Source organism: Cyphellophora europaea (assembly GCF_000365145.1).
Source record: "Cyphellophora europaea CBS 101466 unplaced genomic scaffold supercont1.5, whole genome shotgun sequence".
Classification (NCBI taxonomy): domain Eukaryota; kingdom Fungi; phylum Ascomycota; class Eurotiomycetes; order Chaetothyriales; family Cyphellophoraceae; genus Cyphellophora; species Cyphellophora europaea.
Genome location: NW_008481811.1, coordinates 1,485,253 through 1,500,805, shown reverse-complemented (window position 1 = coordinate 1,500,805; position 15,553 = coordinate 1,485,253). Strand labels below are relative to the sequence as shown.

Sequence of the window (15,553 nt, the reverse complement as noted above, 5' to 3'; positions counted from 1 at the left end):
CCCATGCCTATGGCCCTGACGTTGTTTGAGGTGCCCTGCTCCAGTGGAGATGACCCCCACCTGGAGTGCTCCAACCGGCGGCAATCAACCTGGGCCTCTGTTCAATCATTCGACTGCTGCAAGTTGGCGTCTGTCATCACGCATGTGCACAGAAAGCCAGAGTCAATCAGCGTGTGTCTCGCCTATCCCGGCTACATGAACCGCAAGGACGCCCGGGCGCAGTAATACTAGGCGAGACCAAACGTAGCTTCCCGAGTCGATTCAGTGTGTTTTGGGTAATGATATTTTGTTTGAGACTCATTCTCGTATTCCCTGTGTACAGAGGTTGATGTCACAAGATGAGCACGAGAAAATCTATTAGATTCATTTTAATAACTTTTGTTGTTATCATTGACGTAGCCGACGCCCACTCCAAACGGCCATTCTGCGTCACGAGGGTATCATCTACATCCTAAGGATGTCGTCTCATTAAGTATCTGGTCGAGACACGTTAAAGCGTATGTATGAAACTACACCTTAGTCGGCTCAACAACATGCTTAGCTTCACCGGACTCGACCGAAGCAGGAGCGACACTGCCTCTACGTTTGCCGGCATAGGCGGAGGCCTCCAACATGTTGAGTCTGTCTTCGTCCTTGTCGAGGTGACGGAAGTTGAACCAGAAGGCAAATCCACCGACGAAAGCAATGATAGCAACGATAGCGTAGTTCCACACCAACAGAGGATCTGCTGACAATGCGACGAAAGCTTGGCTGATGGCGGAGCTGAAGGCATTCATCAACAAGTTGATGGACATGACCAGCGAGCGCATATTTACGGGAGCCTTGGTAAATGCGTACTCGAGTGAGGTGACGTTGGTGAAAATTTCAGAGATACCGACAAGGACGTATGGGAGGGCCTGGACCCAGACGTTGATAGGTGCAGCAGGGCAAGACTCCTCGGTGCCGGGAATATCGCCCGAGGCATACTTGCCGCACTCTGATCTCTCATAGATATAGTACTGCGTCACGCAGGCGGCGATCATTGAGAGGCATGCGGTGGCCCAGCCGACGGTCATGCGCTTGATAGGAGTGAAGGGGATTCTGTACTTGCGGAAGGCAGGGTACACGACGAAGTCCATCAACGGGATCATGATGATGATGGAGATGGGGTTTAGGTTCTGGATGATGTCGTTGGGGACGCCGTGGCGCTCCATAACGGCAGCTTGGGAGACCAAGTTGTTGGTCATCTGACTGTACGCGAGCCACCAGAGAGGCATGTACAAGAAGACGGCGCAGGCTTTGAGACCGCGGCGGACCTCATCAACCCAGGCATCGTCATAAGTCATCCAGGCAGGGCGAGCCGAAACTGGCACCAACGAGGGCTTGACCTTATCCCAGAAGTCGGGGGCATGGAAATTGCGGTAGGTCGTGGCCGGGTTGATGGACCACTTGCCCTTCATGGCATAGGTCCACATACTGAAGAACTTGCTTAGGACAGAGCCGGTAGGAGGCGTGAGTCGGTAGCGCTTCTTGCAGACAGCCAAGATGACTGGGCAGCAGATGAAGAGGACAGTCGGTAGCAAGTACGAGAGCCAAAAGCCCACGTACTTCTCGGCGAAAACCATGCCAATCTGGCCCACGAGAGAGCCGATGTTGATGCAGACATAAAACCACAGGAACATGCGGGCGGTGGTGACGGCTGGGTCAACAATGACTCGCTCCCCGGACTTGAGTGTGACAATCTTCTTCTTGAGCGTGGTTTGTTGTTCGGCCAGCAGGGGTGAGATGTTGGACTTGAAGAGGCCGGTGCCAACACCGAGAACGATCAGACCGACGATAAAAGCACCCAGGGCGGAGTTGGAGTTCTTCAGCACGCTGGGAGCGGCGGATGCGGTCAGAATGATGTGACCGACCATGGCGAAAACAATGGCGAGGTTAATCGCCTTGAAGCGACCGAGATGCGCATCAGCCAGGTAGGCGCCGAGAAGAGGCATAACATAGGACCAGAACTGGTTGAAGGTGGTCAGGCCGGTGGACGCCCGTTGGCCCATACCCAGTGCACCAGGCTGGTCATCGTCGGAGCCAGTGGTGGAACCCTCAGGAAGAGGCTGCTGGATGAAGTTGACATAGACGACAGTGGAGCCATAGTATGAGAAGCGCTCGCACAACTCGCAGAAGGCGATCGTGTAAGCCTGCCAGGGGATCTTGCCGGAGACGCGGCGGAGGTTGAGCAGATCGTCTTCGGTTATGTGCTCGTCTTCTTCATCCTCGGCGATGATGGAGGTGCGGCGGCCAGCATCGACCGAACCGCGACCTAGTTCCTTCTCGATGGGGGAGAAGGCATACTGGGCGTTATCGACCTTGGCGGCGGCGACAGCGTCGCCTTCGTTGTGGCCGAGGGCAGACATGGTGGTCAAAGGACTCGGATGTCTAACTATGGATGACCCAAAGGGAGAGGTGTGGGATGGAAGGGCTTGGACCGGGTCGCGGGAACTGCGTGGTCAATTATATCACAAGCGGACACGAAGGGGCACGAGATCAGCACCGGCCTACCTCTCTGGCATCACGGGAGGTTGGTTCGAAACGGGAAGGTGATTTTTGGTGTTATCTTTCACGCCGCACCAGAGCGTTCTGCAAGCGTGGTTCTGCCGGGGTGGTGATTAAGGTCGCACGCGATAGTTCAGATTTTGGTGACATTGGTAGCATTGCCAAGAGAAGATGTGCCTTGGCAGCGGATTAAGCCCCTGCTCACCTCCTCTTGGGGGGCTTCGACACCATCTAGTGGCGTTCGGCGCCGGGTTATCGCCTTCTCCCAGTGGTCGAGAGCCATCCAAGCTCACTGTCTGCTGCCGCCACCCCGGCCGCCAGCCCTTGCTTGGGCCGTTTGCTTTCCGGCACCAAGTGTTCAGGTTAAGAACCGGGCTAAAGCTTCCCTAGCTTGATGTGAGGTAACAGCATTCCTGCCAGCGGATGGCCGCTGTCAACTCGTCCAACTCGTCGTTCAGCCTCTGAAATGCTATCCGCACCTTGAGGCTGAGAAGGCGCCATAGTAATATTGTCGCACGTCAGACTTCACGTCGCATTCCTGCGATCGATCGCGGAAAAGCACACCTGAAAGCCAGATCGAGGTCTGGGTCAGGGATGCCCTTGGGGCGGAGCGGGGATCCGTGTTGTGCCCTCCCCTCAGCTCTGGTATCTGGCATTTGGTTCGGTATTGGACCTGTGCGAGTCCTCGAAACGACTGCACGCTAGCCGGACTGGTCCTTGCCCTTGACCATCATCTCGTAAATCGTTCTCTATCGCGTTGTCGCCCCCCCACCCAGTTCGGCTCAAGCGGTTAACCACGGTCCACTCGTTGCTTCGACCAGTTTGCAGGGTAACATCGTACCAGCGACCATGGATGCCAAGCAGAAGCGCATCTCACGTGTCGGTGGCGCCGGTCACCCATGTCGTTGCTGCTAACGAGGCAAGCGCTTGGGAAAGGCTTGGCGATAAACTCTGTCTCCAGATTCTTCACGCCACACACACGGCCCTTTTGCCTCGTTGGACACTCTTTGAACCTCGGTCCTCCCGGATTGGACACTGAAGGTTCTGTTTTTAATCCGCCATGAGGTTGCATTCAATCGCGCTTCCCGTTGTGTTTCCTACTGGTCGGCCCACCGAGCCCCCATCTACGGAGCGCACCGATGTCTCTCGCAACCAGTCGTATGGACGCCGGAACGATGGTCGCTGCATGGAGCCTGATCCCGTTTCTGCATTCTCAGATAACAGCGTCGCAGATACTGTTGTCCCTGTGGCGAGTCGGCAGGCGGCCACTCCCCGGCAAGACTCCGCCCCTCATGTTCTAGAATAACTATCGACCAATCCTATACCGAGCTTTCGTCTACTGTAGCTGCCGGTGCAGGTCGCGACACAGGCGACACGCCATCGCCTCGTTGTCCTGTCGTCCCAAGGTACATCCATACTGCCTCCGGAGCGGATATGCAAGCCCTAGAAGCTTTGCCGAACACTCGTCGCGCCAACACATGCCAATGCCAAAGCCAGCAGCCATGCTCCCGAACTTCCCTTGTCTCACATTGGCTTGGAGCTTAAGCCTTGCGCGCCGACCCACTATCCCTGACCAAGGAGACTGGGCGTGTATACGCTACTTGTTGTACTCCGTACTATACCGTCTATCCTCTACTACCCTGAGGTATCCAGCCGACGAGCTAGCGAGATACCAACTTTGCAAGGGGAGATCCCTGACATGGAGCCCCTAGGCGATAACAGCTGCAAGATACCAAACGAGCCCGAGCTTCAGAGATCCGCTCCCCTGAGAGCAAGCTGGATTTCGGGAATCATCTTACCACGCAACTAGAGTACTTTCTTTCTGATTTCATCCGCTCAGACGTGGCTGCGGATTCCCTCCGCAAGCCTCCCACCAAATCGAGGCGACGAGGTGCGGGCCTCGCAACAGCATGTCCCACAAGGCCGCTTGAAGCAGTCTCGCTGCCTCGAGGTCTTGTGCCCCGCGTGTGAGCCTACTCTTTGCTAAGCTGGAGATGCCAAGAATCACGCGCCCAGGACTCGCGCAGGCTACGGCAGCCCAATCGCAGTCGTCGGCATGCGGGAAATGCACAGTATACTGCACCAAGTGCGAAAGGCACCGTAGTATGACTACGACCGGCACAGCAGTACCGCAGCATCAAAGGTGAAGACCCTGTGCAGCTCTCACAATCATCTCTATTACACAACTACTATTATTAATATACTCTCCGTTTCTCGAAGCCGCAACTCTCCCGAGCCCCCTTATCCTACAGAGCCATATCGAACTCTCACAATAATCCGGCATGCTTCACCTATTTACACGCCCCTGTACCTAGATCGCACACACCTCAAGAGAATAGCTTGTGGAACCACTTGCCCTGGCCCTGCGCCACCACCTCTTGTCCACGCTGGATCTGGATGTTTGTCTCACTGTCCGAATCCTCCGCAAGAGTCTGCCTCTCATCCAACCTCGGGTTGCGGATCGCAAACGCAAACGCCAGCAGAGGCACGCACAAACAAATGCCCGTGATGCACAACAGACGCTGGATGTGCTGGTAGCTGTCGATGAGCGCCTGGCGCTCGGGCGTCCCAACAGGATACAGCAGGGCAATGGAGAACGGATCCGCATACGCGGCAGCGGCGAGCGTCTCGTTGGTCTGGAACGCCAGGTTGCGTTCGAGGCTGGTGGGCAGGATCTGCGTCCACATGGCGCCGCTGACGGTGTACCCGAAAGCGGAGCCGACGTTGTACGTGGCGAGGAACAGACCGGTCATGACGGCGAGATGCTCGTGCTTGACCTGGACCTGGATGGAAGCCTGTGCCGGGTAGGGGAACATGCCGCCGGCGAAGCCCAGCAGCACCTGCGCGCCGATGACGCCGGCCTGCGAGGAGCCGTCGTCACCGCCGCGGAAGTGGATCATCAGGCCGAACGCGACGATGAAGAGACAGACGCCAGCGATGATGAACGGCTTGAGGCGCCGCACCTTGTAGACGATCAGACCCAGCAGCGTGCCCGTGATGACGGAGGTGAAGCTGTACAGTTGCGTGATGCGCGTAGCCCCGGCAATGGAGAAATCAAAGGCCACAATCAAGACAGTGTACAGGTAGTCGGCCTGCATGCCCCAACAGAAGTTGAGGAACAGAGCGATACCCATCGGGCCCCAAATGCCGCGGTCGGTCATGCGGCGGATAGGTAGGAGCGGCTGCGGCGCGAAGAACAGCTCCCACACCAGAAAGCCCGGAACGCACAGGATGCCGATGACCAGCGGCGCGATGACGTGAGCCTGCCGCCACTGTGCACTGAAGCCGCCGGCGATGGTCAGCGGCGTGAGGATCAGCGCGAAGAGCGCGATGACCAGAAGAACGCCAATAACGTCGAGCTGCCAGAAGAGCTGGACCGCCAGACCGCCCGCGCCCCTGGACTGGAACTCGGACTTGTACGAGTCGAGCTTGCCCTCCCGGCGGGCGCGGCGGCCGACAAGGAGGAGCGTGACGATGAGCGGCGCGGCGCACACGGGATAGATGATGCACCACATCCCAATGCCCCATTTCCAGGTCGTGGCGGCCATAACGTCGGCGGCGATGTTGCCAGACGCCCAGGTGTTGATGATGAAGGGCGTGGCGGGGATGTAGGAGAAGAAGAGACGCGAGCGAGTCGAGGTCAGATCTGCAATGATGACTTCCACGAGCACGATGATCATGGTGTATCCGATCTGGTAGACACAGGCTCCGGCAGAGAAGGTGTTGACATTAGTGGCCACAGACTCGATAATGGTGCCCAGGACATAGAAGAAGACAGACACCATAATGAGCTCAGCACGGCCGAAAACGTCGGCAATCCTCGCGGCGGTGGGCTGCGCGGCAGCAGCAATCACCGCCCGCAGCACATTGACCGTGGCGAGAAGGGAGTGCACTCCGAAGTCGGCGGTCGCGTATGGCTGATAGGTGTAGCGAAGCGTGCCGTCGAGGCCGTAGGCGTAGGAGATGAGGAAGACGCCGAAAAAGAGAGCAATGCGATCCTTCATGGTGAGCACGCTGGAGATGGCTTCGACGCGAGCCACACCGGGTGACTTCTCGCCGAGGGTCTTCGAGGCGCGTCGGTCGACATCGTAGCTGTCCCTGCCGTTCTGGGGCACAGCGCCATGCTTCTCACCGGCGTAGACGTGGCCGTTGTTAGGCGTCTCCGTGGTTGAGGCCGACATGGTGGCTAGTTGTTACTGGTCTCTCAAGCAGGTCCAATTGATGTTCCGAAGCGATGCAGAGATGCTCCGGACCTGGTGCAGTCGAGTTGATGCTTAAAACGCAGAAACGAGTATGTCAACAATCGCTCTGGCACTAACGCAGCTGAGATTCAAGGAAGATACTGTTACAGAGACGAGGCTTGGTGGTAGAGGGGACAGATGCAAGCATTAAATCTTATCAGATAATTCAGCAGCTGAAAGAATTTTATCAAACCTCCACTTTTTTCTTCAGCGGTTCCGGGGATGAGGTCACGGCCGTGAGGAAAAATAATGCCTCAAGCTGCGCGCAACGGCTGGCCAAGAAAAGAACAAGAGGTTTTGGGGGCATCTGGCCAACTGAATGAGGTAGCAAGAGGAGAGTGACGGTCCTGAGTCGGCAGAGATGGGTCGCGTGAGAGCTAGACCATTGGTAGAATTCGTAGGGTCTTCAGGGCCCATCTGATTAGATCTGCTCGGCGTTGGATGGTGCTACCATCTTAGGTAAGGCGAGCTCCTTGGGGAGACCCTGTCGAGCCTGGGTGCCCTGGACAGTAGCTAAAGCAGCCGAGCGAGTGGGTACTGGGTCGCAGGATTCAACAGCCCCAGCATTCTCGCAGCATTATTACGCGGTACCGCTCATGCCGGTCGTTGCCATGAGCTGACTTGAATCTCGGAGCGTGCGACAGCTGAATCCACAAATCCGGTGTCTTCGTCTTTTTCAGTGTGATTCCTGCTGTCTATCAAATGAGTTTGCCTAATGTGGTTGCCCCAGTGACAGATGTATGTATATGCCATGGCACGCAACTTGTCGCCTTGTCAATGCAGCCTCTGGCAGCTGCGAGGGTCACAAGTCCTCGAAAGTCGTTCACCAAGTCCTCCAACTCGTCTTCGCGCTGCCCAGGTGGTGTGGTACTTGGATTTGGCGTAGGCCAAATCATGTGCACACCCAGCATGGTGAGGCCATCTTCTTCCCTGATCCCGTTTCGCTTCACAAGATAGCCACTGGCCACTGCAGGCCGTATTTCGAGAATGTCCTTGGATTGGTTGACTCCATATGGGAGTATAACCGCCCAGCTCTCCTCTCCCGGGTCGACGATGCTAAGGTCGTTATCCGCGTTTGGATCGAATCCCTGTTCAGGCGGCGTGGGAGCATTCAAAGTCGACGTGCCACCCGGAGTGGGTGTCGCAGCAACAACTTGTTCAGGAGACGTGACTCCTCCTTGAGGTGTCGAGGCTGGCGTCCCATAAGCATTTTGTGCACTTTTGCCATGCTCTGCTTGTGGAAAAATTCGTAGCGTCGGATTCAACTCCACCGTGAGTAGAGACAATGAGCACTTCGACTTAGCACTCTCGGCTCGAGAATTGGCCACGGACATCCAGGCATTGATCTCAGGCGCCTCGAAAGTGCCTGCTCTCGATACCACCAATTTCCACCTGTTCCGTTGCCGAGCCATGAGTTCGTGCGAAATCGCCCACATGTCTTTGACCACCTCGTCAATTGAACGTGCAGGCCCGAGAATGTGAGACTTGATCTGATATGGCATCACGAAGGAGAGAAATCCTCTCGCATCAGTCCAGGCGGCCACGAGCCACCGTCGATCATCGCTCCACGAGTAGCCGACATGCAGACAGGCTCCGTCTTTAGAAAGGGGTGAGATGACACCGGCTTCTAGGCCGAAGTTGACACCGTCTCTACCCTCAGGGAGGACCAGAGGATACTCGCAGATGCCGAGAGAGGTCTCGATATCGAAAGGAGGTATTCGGCTGTAGACACCCAATGCCACGGAGTTATATGCTGACTGTGCTGGAACAACCACTTCCTGTGACGAGGCAACAAAGTCCGGGGGCACAACTTGGAAGACCAGATTCAGCTGCTCAGAACGCTTGGCCCAGCCTTGCTCAACATGCCGTCGAATGGCGTATGCTGCGACAGAGCAGTAGACGTAGGCCATGTCATGACGCGAGTTGGCAATCAGGTAGATGACCAGGGTACCGCCCTTCTGAGTGGGCTTGGCAAGTGCTTCTCCTAACCGCCTCACAGGCCCGAGGAACATGCCCTGATCATTGGGGTCAGCCTCAAGCAAGCCATCGCTACTCACGCCGGCAATACTTCCGGCCTGATGTTGACCCAAGTTGCAGGAAACATATGCGTCCGATATGCGATCCAAGAAATCGAGGCAGCTATCGGCCATTCCGGAGCCATGAGGATGCAGGCAGAACGCTGTCACATCCTTCGACTTTGGTGCTGGCTGCAGTCCTAAGGTATCCCAGAAAGGAAGGATTGATGGCCGTGCTGTAATCTGCTTGTCTAGCCTCTTCATGGTCACTTCCGGTTCAGGTAGTCTTGTGGTGCGCCCGATCGGCTTCTTGCCGCTGGTTGGCGGGACGATGCCACACAAGTGCGCTACATTCGAGAACCCCGTGCCGTCGGCCAGGTTGCCCATAGTTAGGGAAACATCGTGTCGAGATGCGCCATCAACGGTCAACGATGAAACTCCATAAACATCGTGAAGCAGGCAAGTCTGGGTGATCTGGTGAACAACTTCGTGAGCAAAACCGTTGCGAACATTTGGTTTGTCGAACTGTGATCCTAGACCTGCGGGTTTGGCAAAAACGACTGCGTCGTCAAGCGTGGATCGCGTATGCTGAACACTGACAAGCTCGAAGACGAGATGCGCCTCTTGCTCAAGAGCCTCTGTATCGATCTTCAGATTCTGCCCCTCTGCTGCCATACTTGTACTTTCATCCGGAAGCTGTCCAGGGGTTGGTATTCTATATTCTAGCGGACTATCCGCGTAGATGGGCGTCTCATAACCGCTAAGGTCGCTGTCGCTTGAAACTGAAGGAGAAGGGCTTCGCTTAATCCACTGGTCAAGACTTGGAGGCGATGCAGCCATTTTAGTTGGTGCCGCTCGTGCATTGAAGTGGAAAGAACCTGTAGCTGTGTAGCGTTGATCACGCTGTGGTGACGTTGTACGACGGTGGACTCCGTCAAAGACACTCGGGCGACGGGGTCTGGTATCCCCAGATTCTGGCGCTGGAAATTCCTCCGTTATCAACGGGTCTGCCGATGCTCTGCCCATTTTCGGTGCATCCTCGCTGGGTGATACGGATGATGGCACCTGCTCGGCCATCTCTTCATGCTGCTGCGATGCCAAAGTCTCGGCCTTTGACACCTGAGGAGCACTCACATTACCAGCTGCGTTGTTCTGTTCTTCATCTCCGGCCCCATCCGATGGCTGCGTTAAAGGGTCAACATCCATAGCGTCCGCAAGCTCGATATCTGCTGCCTCTGCCTCTAACGTGGGTTTGTCAAAGAAGTCCCAGTTAGGTTCGTCGCCAGCAGCGTTCTGCCCGAAGGCCTCATCAGGCATATCTTCGAACAAATCCTCGTCGTACAGTCCCGACCCTACACCAACTGCGATGCCGCTGTCGACCTCCATGGCTTGGTCTTGACGGAGGGTGCTGGCCTCGGCCGCTATTCGCGAGAGAGTCGCTGGTGTTGCCGCCATGCCATCGACCGAGGACATTGCAGGAGTGGCATGTGTCATGACTACATCCGGAGGCGTTGGGTAAACCGTCTGGCTCGCAGGAAATACTGGCGGTCCGAAGGGTTGGAAGGTCTCGGCGTTCTCGAAAGCAGTGTCTTCCGGAAAAATAGAAGCGTCGTCGTTATCAGCCGAGGCTGTGCGATTTGTCGAATGGCTCAATCCATAGTCACCATTGCCCAAAGTTTCGAACCATTCCAGGATGAATTGCACAGGATCGTATTCCGCTTCTGTGCCGCTGCCATCATCACTGAAGCCACGTGAGAGATCGAACGCAAAACACCACTTTGCAGGCCAAAACAATGTTTTGAAGCTCATCGAACTCTTAATTTCGTGTTTCTTCGCGTTAGGTGAGGTAGGAGGCTCAGTGACTGGTTGCTCTTGAACAGGTATTGACAACTCAGCCCAAAGGTCGTCAATCTGCGTGTCCACGTATGGTTCCAGCTTGCTCCATTTCTCGAAAAGTCCTTGCCAGATGTGCAGCGATGCTAGGAGATGCTTAGACAACGCCTTGGGATGCCCGTGTCCATCCTCTGCCCTTCCGATCCATCCATTCCGATACACCGCAAGCTGGCCAGTTGGAGCCAGAACAACGGGCATTGCTCTCCATGGCTTACCGTAATCGATGGGCTGTTGCAATCCCCTGGCTGACACCGTCAATGGAGTTAGATGGCGCTGCTCAGAGACTGTGAGGATAATCTGCCCCGTATGGACCATTTGGAGGTCGGTGCGCATCAGTGCCCACTCCTCCAAGTCATTCTCAATTAGGCTTCTGGGTGCATTCAGAACCTCGACTGCGTGGTAACGTTGTCCTAGCGGAGTGAGTCTGCGACCATCGGTCACAGTGATTTCGATATTCGCCAAGACAGCAGTAATGAATAAGCGGTAAAGACGACCGTTCTCTGGTTTGAGCAAATCTGGAGCTCGTGCAGCTGCCTTGTAGCTGATTGTGCAGGAGTTGCTCCTGAGGATCTGGCCAAATTTGGTCAAGATTGTTCGTTGATCCTTCAAAACGTCAATCTTCTTGTAGAAGGTGAAAAGTTGAAGTGCATCGTTATCGATTGATGCTAAAATTGAGGCCTGGTGGAACTGTTTCTCGGTATGCTTGAGCCTGGCCAGATTGCTCTCCGGAGAAGGGTCCGGAGGAGCATTGTGGTTCTGTGGTGGTATCGACACCGTGCAGACTATATATGCCACTTCGCCAAAATCTTGCTATAAAAAGTGAGCACTCAACGAACATCTGTCGCTTAGACAACGTACCAGGACTATTGTATTAGTAGAGCAGTTGCTCGGAAATTCAGCAACAGCCGTCATTACTCGGGTCAGCCGTTGGGAGGTAGAGTGACGATTGAACACCGTGGTCGTCTGCGACGATAGTATGCTTCCAGTCGCATCTCAGATTGGTGCTGTATCATGTGCTGTGGTCTGGGATAACCTGAAGATGGCTCCAGCTGCACCGCCTCCTGCAGTTGGAGGACCAATGCTGCAGCCTGAGCTTAGAATGCACCGCCGATATAAGCCAGATGACAAGTCATCAATCCGGGCTCGGCAGCCACCAAATGAAGCCCAAAGGCTCGACTTGTATACCAAGGTCCGACAGCAAAAGAGCAACAGGTTGATGGACTGGTGAGAAGAGTCGGCAGGGCGTGATGGATTGATGGGATGTGGCAGAATGAGTGAAGGTCTGGATGCTGCCCGAAGCGGCCGGACTCACAGGAGGGCCAAACTCACTTTCGACTCACTCCGAACTCACCCTCGCGGCTCCATTCTGCGCTAACCCATTCCGTAGACTAGCGCCTGGGCGAAAAGTTGGAGATGATCGGGAAAGTCAAAAAGTTCTTTGCGAAACTTGCCTCTGTTGCGGCCCACCAGGTATGTTCTTCTTCTTCGCCGCTGTGCTTTTGCGCGACGGATACTGACTCACGGACAGACGCACTCGAGCGATGCGTCTCTGAACCGCCGTCTCCGCACCATGAAGCTCACCAATAGCGCCGTGCCGGTGTACACGGTCTCGGGATCCAATGTGAATCGAGACCTTCCGGACTGGCAGCCTCAAAAGAAGAGAAAGAATACTCACGCCGATTATGCCAATCGTGTGGAATTGCTCCAAGACTTCGAGTTCGAAGAGGCGAGCCAATGCGTGCGCATCAGTGAGGACGGCGAGTGGGTTATGAGCACCGGCACATACAAGCCTCAGATTCATACTCATTACCTGCCAAACCTGTCTATGGCATGGGCGCGTCACACAGACACGCTCAACAAGACCTTTACTTTTCTTTCATCAGACTACTCCAAGACCATTCACCTACAGGAAGACAGATCGGTCGAGTTTCATACACCAGGTGGCCGACACCATGCCCTCCGAATACCCCGATACGGTCGAGACCTCGCATACGACCGGGCCAACACCGAAATCCTTGTGCCGGCTGTAGGTGTCAACAACAACGGATCTGGCGAGGTTTTCAGAATCAATCTTGAGTTAGGAAGGTTTATGAACCCTTTCGAGGTCGATGTCGGTGGAAACGATATTGACGATTCGGGGCTGCAAGGCGGCGTTCAGACGGGCGGAGTGAACACGGCTTCGATCGCAGAGGGTAGTCACGGACTCTTTGCTTTCGGCACCACCATGGGAACCATCGAGTACTGGGATTCTCGGTCACGGGCCCGGGTAGCAACGCTTGCCCTGCCAGCAGATTTCGAGGGCCGGCCTGAAGTGACAGCCCTGGACTTTCATCGCTCAGGCATCAATATCGCCGCGGGGACTTCATCTGGGCTCATATATTTGTACGACTTGCGCTCTCCCACTCCGACTCTCAAGAAGGATCAGGGATATGGGTATCCGATACACCACCTCCAATATCTTCATTTCTCCTCAACAACTCGCGCATCGACTACAGAGCCGAAAGTCCTTTCGGCCGATAAGCGCATCATTAAGATATGGGACGAGCGCGACGGTGCGCCCTGGACTTCTGTCGAGCCATCTGTTGATATCAACTCTGTTGCCTGGTGTAAGGATAGTGGCATGCTTCTGACCGCCAATGAAGGCCGCCAACAACATGCTTTCTTTATTCCCCAGCTCGGACCGGCGCCTCGTTGGTGCTCATTCCTCGACAATGTTGTCGAAGAACTTGCTGATGACCCTAATGATCCAATGGCCTTCAACAAACGTACTGGAGGCGAGGTATACGATAATCACAAATTTCTTACTCTCCCACAACTCCGAGCTCTCAACCTCGACCATCTCGTCGGTAAAACCAATCTCCTCCGCCCCTACATGCATGGTTTCTTCGTAGCCCAACAGCTCTACGAAGAAGCGCGGATGATTACCAATCCGACCTCCTGGGAGGAAGAAAGGGCGAAGCGAGTCCAAAAGAAGATTGAACAGGAGCGCGAGAGTCGGATCCGAGGCAAGAAAAAGGTCACGGCGAAGGTCAATCGCAAGCTGGTCGAACGCATTCTCGAACGTGAAGAGAAGAACGAGCGACGCCGAGCTCAGCGTGTCCTTGCACAGGGAGGGGATGAGAAGACAGAAGACGTCGCTGAAGAGGAAGAACCACAGCCTGAGATGGCAGGAGCGGAATCAAGACAACCTAAGCTACTGGCGGATTCTCGCTTCACCCGCCTCTTCCAGGATGAGGATTTCCAGGTCGACGAGACGTCCCGCGAATTTCAGCAACTCAACCCCTCCACAAAGGTTGCACCTCGAAGCAATCTTGACCAAGAGCGCGGCCTTACTGCGGTGGAACAAGAGATGGTGGATGATGTCCCCGGCTCCAGCGATGAGGACTCCGAAGACGACCCCTTCAAGAAGAGCGAGGGCCGCATCTCTACGGCGGACTATAAGCGGAGCAAGAACAAGAAGGATCAGCAGAAGGACAAGAAGCGCAGGAAACAGCTGGAAATGCGCATGACAAGCTCAGATCAGGCTAAAGGATTCAGGAGAAGTGAACTGGATCGCAGCTTTGAAGCTCGAGCAGAGAACATGCCTGCCAGAGAGCGCAAAGGCAAAAGCAGAGGCGGTGAGGTGGGGGAGAAAATCATCACATTTGAGCCGACCAAGAAGGGCAAGCATGCGTCGCGCCCGCGGAACGGTAGTGACGACAGGCCGAATCGAAAGGACAGACGGAGTGCTAGTGGGAATGCCTTCAGGAGGATGGGATGATATCCTGAGAAGGCGCAGCAAATGCTTTTGATATGTTTTCTGGCATCAGCGGATGGCGTTCACACTGCCAGACTTGATACTTACCTTGGTAGAACGAGAAGATACCCAGTCGTTTCTCCCAGTCTACTTTCCTTCCATCACCATAATCATCACCATCATCATCATCAGGCCCCTCACCTACCGTTCCCACGCCCTCCCAGACTTGAAGTCAGCATCTCGTCCCCCCATGCGGAAAGCCCCAAGCACATCTTGGCCGCCTCACCTAAGCACTCTTTACATCGAGGCCCGGCCAAAAAAAGTCCCACATCGCTCTTCTTTGCGGGCGCAAACCAGGCACCCGTGGTGCAAAGCCCCTACGAGCTGAGGGTTCTCCACGGAACGTCGCGGCCGCTAGCAAACGCAACGCAACGCTACTTTTGGGACACGCGCAATCGCCAATTGCTTGCGCGGCGCGCCATCAGCGGGCGGGTGTTCTCCATCTGAGGTGGTTCCTGGTCTATACTGGTTGCATACTAGGCGTATTTACTGGAAGGGCCGCATGAAAGCGTAGGCTGGTTTCCTGCTTGGGGAGGTGTCTAGCTGCATCGGGGGGCAGGCAGAGAAAGATAGTGGTTGGATGCTAAAGTCAACTGCGTGTGGAAAAACCGGTGGCATGTGCCATCAAACGTGTTTGGCTCGACCAGGTTTTTTCTTGGGTTTTGCAAGAATGTCACTGGTTGACTGGTTGATGGAATGGTTTCATGTGGGTTTCAGATGAATGCCGGTTCTTTTGAGACGGTCAATTAGAATACATACATAGATCTGCTGTAAATCTATCTGGTGGGGAAGCAGGAAATGAGGCCTATCAGTCGGTCTCTGGTAGCCCTGCTCTTCACGTTCCAGGTTTGATGGTTCTGAGGTGAGCTGCGACGGCCGCCTCTTGATCTTGGAGACGAAGCGCACTCGCTCTTGCGACAACTACTGGCTCGCCGGTAAAAGGTCTCTGGTTTGCGCATGAACAGCGCAGTGTGTCATTGCTCTCTTGTGTCGTTGGTCTCTTGTCGGCAGTTATCCCATCTTTCAGCCAGCTTTTGATTCAGAAATACTGCTCTCGTTCTGTTGTAGTTCACCGTGCGCAC

General features: G+C 55.2%; 4 protein-coding genes across 4 annotated transcripts; 1 reads left to right on the top strand and 3 right to left on the bottom strand.

Moving 5' to 3' along the window:
- Positions 1 to 509: 509 nt before the first annotated feature.
- Positions 510 to 2,387, bottom strand: HMPREF1541_05845 (uncharacterized protein; the record flags this gene model as incomplete). The annotated part of the gene is made up of 1 exon (XM_008720182.1): positions 510 to 2,387. One exon carries the CDS (start codon positions 2,385 to 2,387, stop codon positions 510 to 512), a length of 1,878 nt encoding a protein of 625 aa, XP_008718404.1.
- A 2,466-nt stretch (positions 2,388 to 4,853) lies between these two features.
- On the bottom strand, positions 4,854 to 6,707 carry HMPREF1541_05844 (uncharacterized protein; the record flags this gene model as incomplete). The annotated part of the gene is made up of 1 exon (XM_008720181.1): positions 4,854 to 6,707. The coding sequence occupies one exon, from the start codon at positions 6,705 to 6,707 to the stop codon at positions 4,854 to 4,856; it is 1,854 nt and encodes a 617-aa protein (XP_008718403.1).
- Positions 6,708 to 7,465: 758 nt separating this feature from the next.
- HMPREF1541_05843 (uncharacterized protein) lies at positions 7,466 to 11,587 on the bottom strand (the record flags this gene model as incomplete). The annotated part of the gene is made up of 2 exons (XM_008720180.1): positions 7,466 to 11,485; positions 11,534 to 11,587. 2 exons carry the CDS (start codon positions 11,585 to 11,587, stop codon positions 7,466 to 7,468), a joined length of 4,074 nt encoding a protein of 1,357 aa, XP_008718402.1.
- A 658-nt stretch (positions 11,588 to 12,245) lies between these two features.
- HMPREF1541_05842 (uncharacterized protein) lies at positions 12,246 to 14,435 on the top strand (the record flags this gene model as incomplete). The annotated part of the gene is made up of 1 exon (XM_008720179.1): positions 12,246 to 14,435. The coding sequence occupies one exon, from the start codon at positions 12,246 to 12,248 to the stop codon at positions 14,433 to 14,435; it is 2,190 nt and encodes a 729-aa protein (XP_008718401.1).
- Positions 14,436 to 15,553: the final 1,118 nt, after the last annotated feature.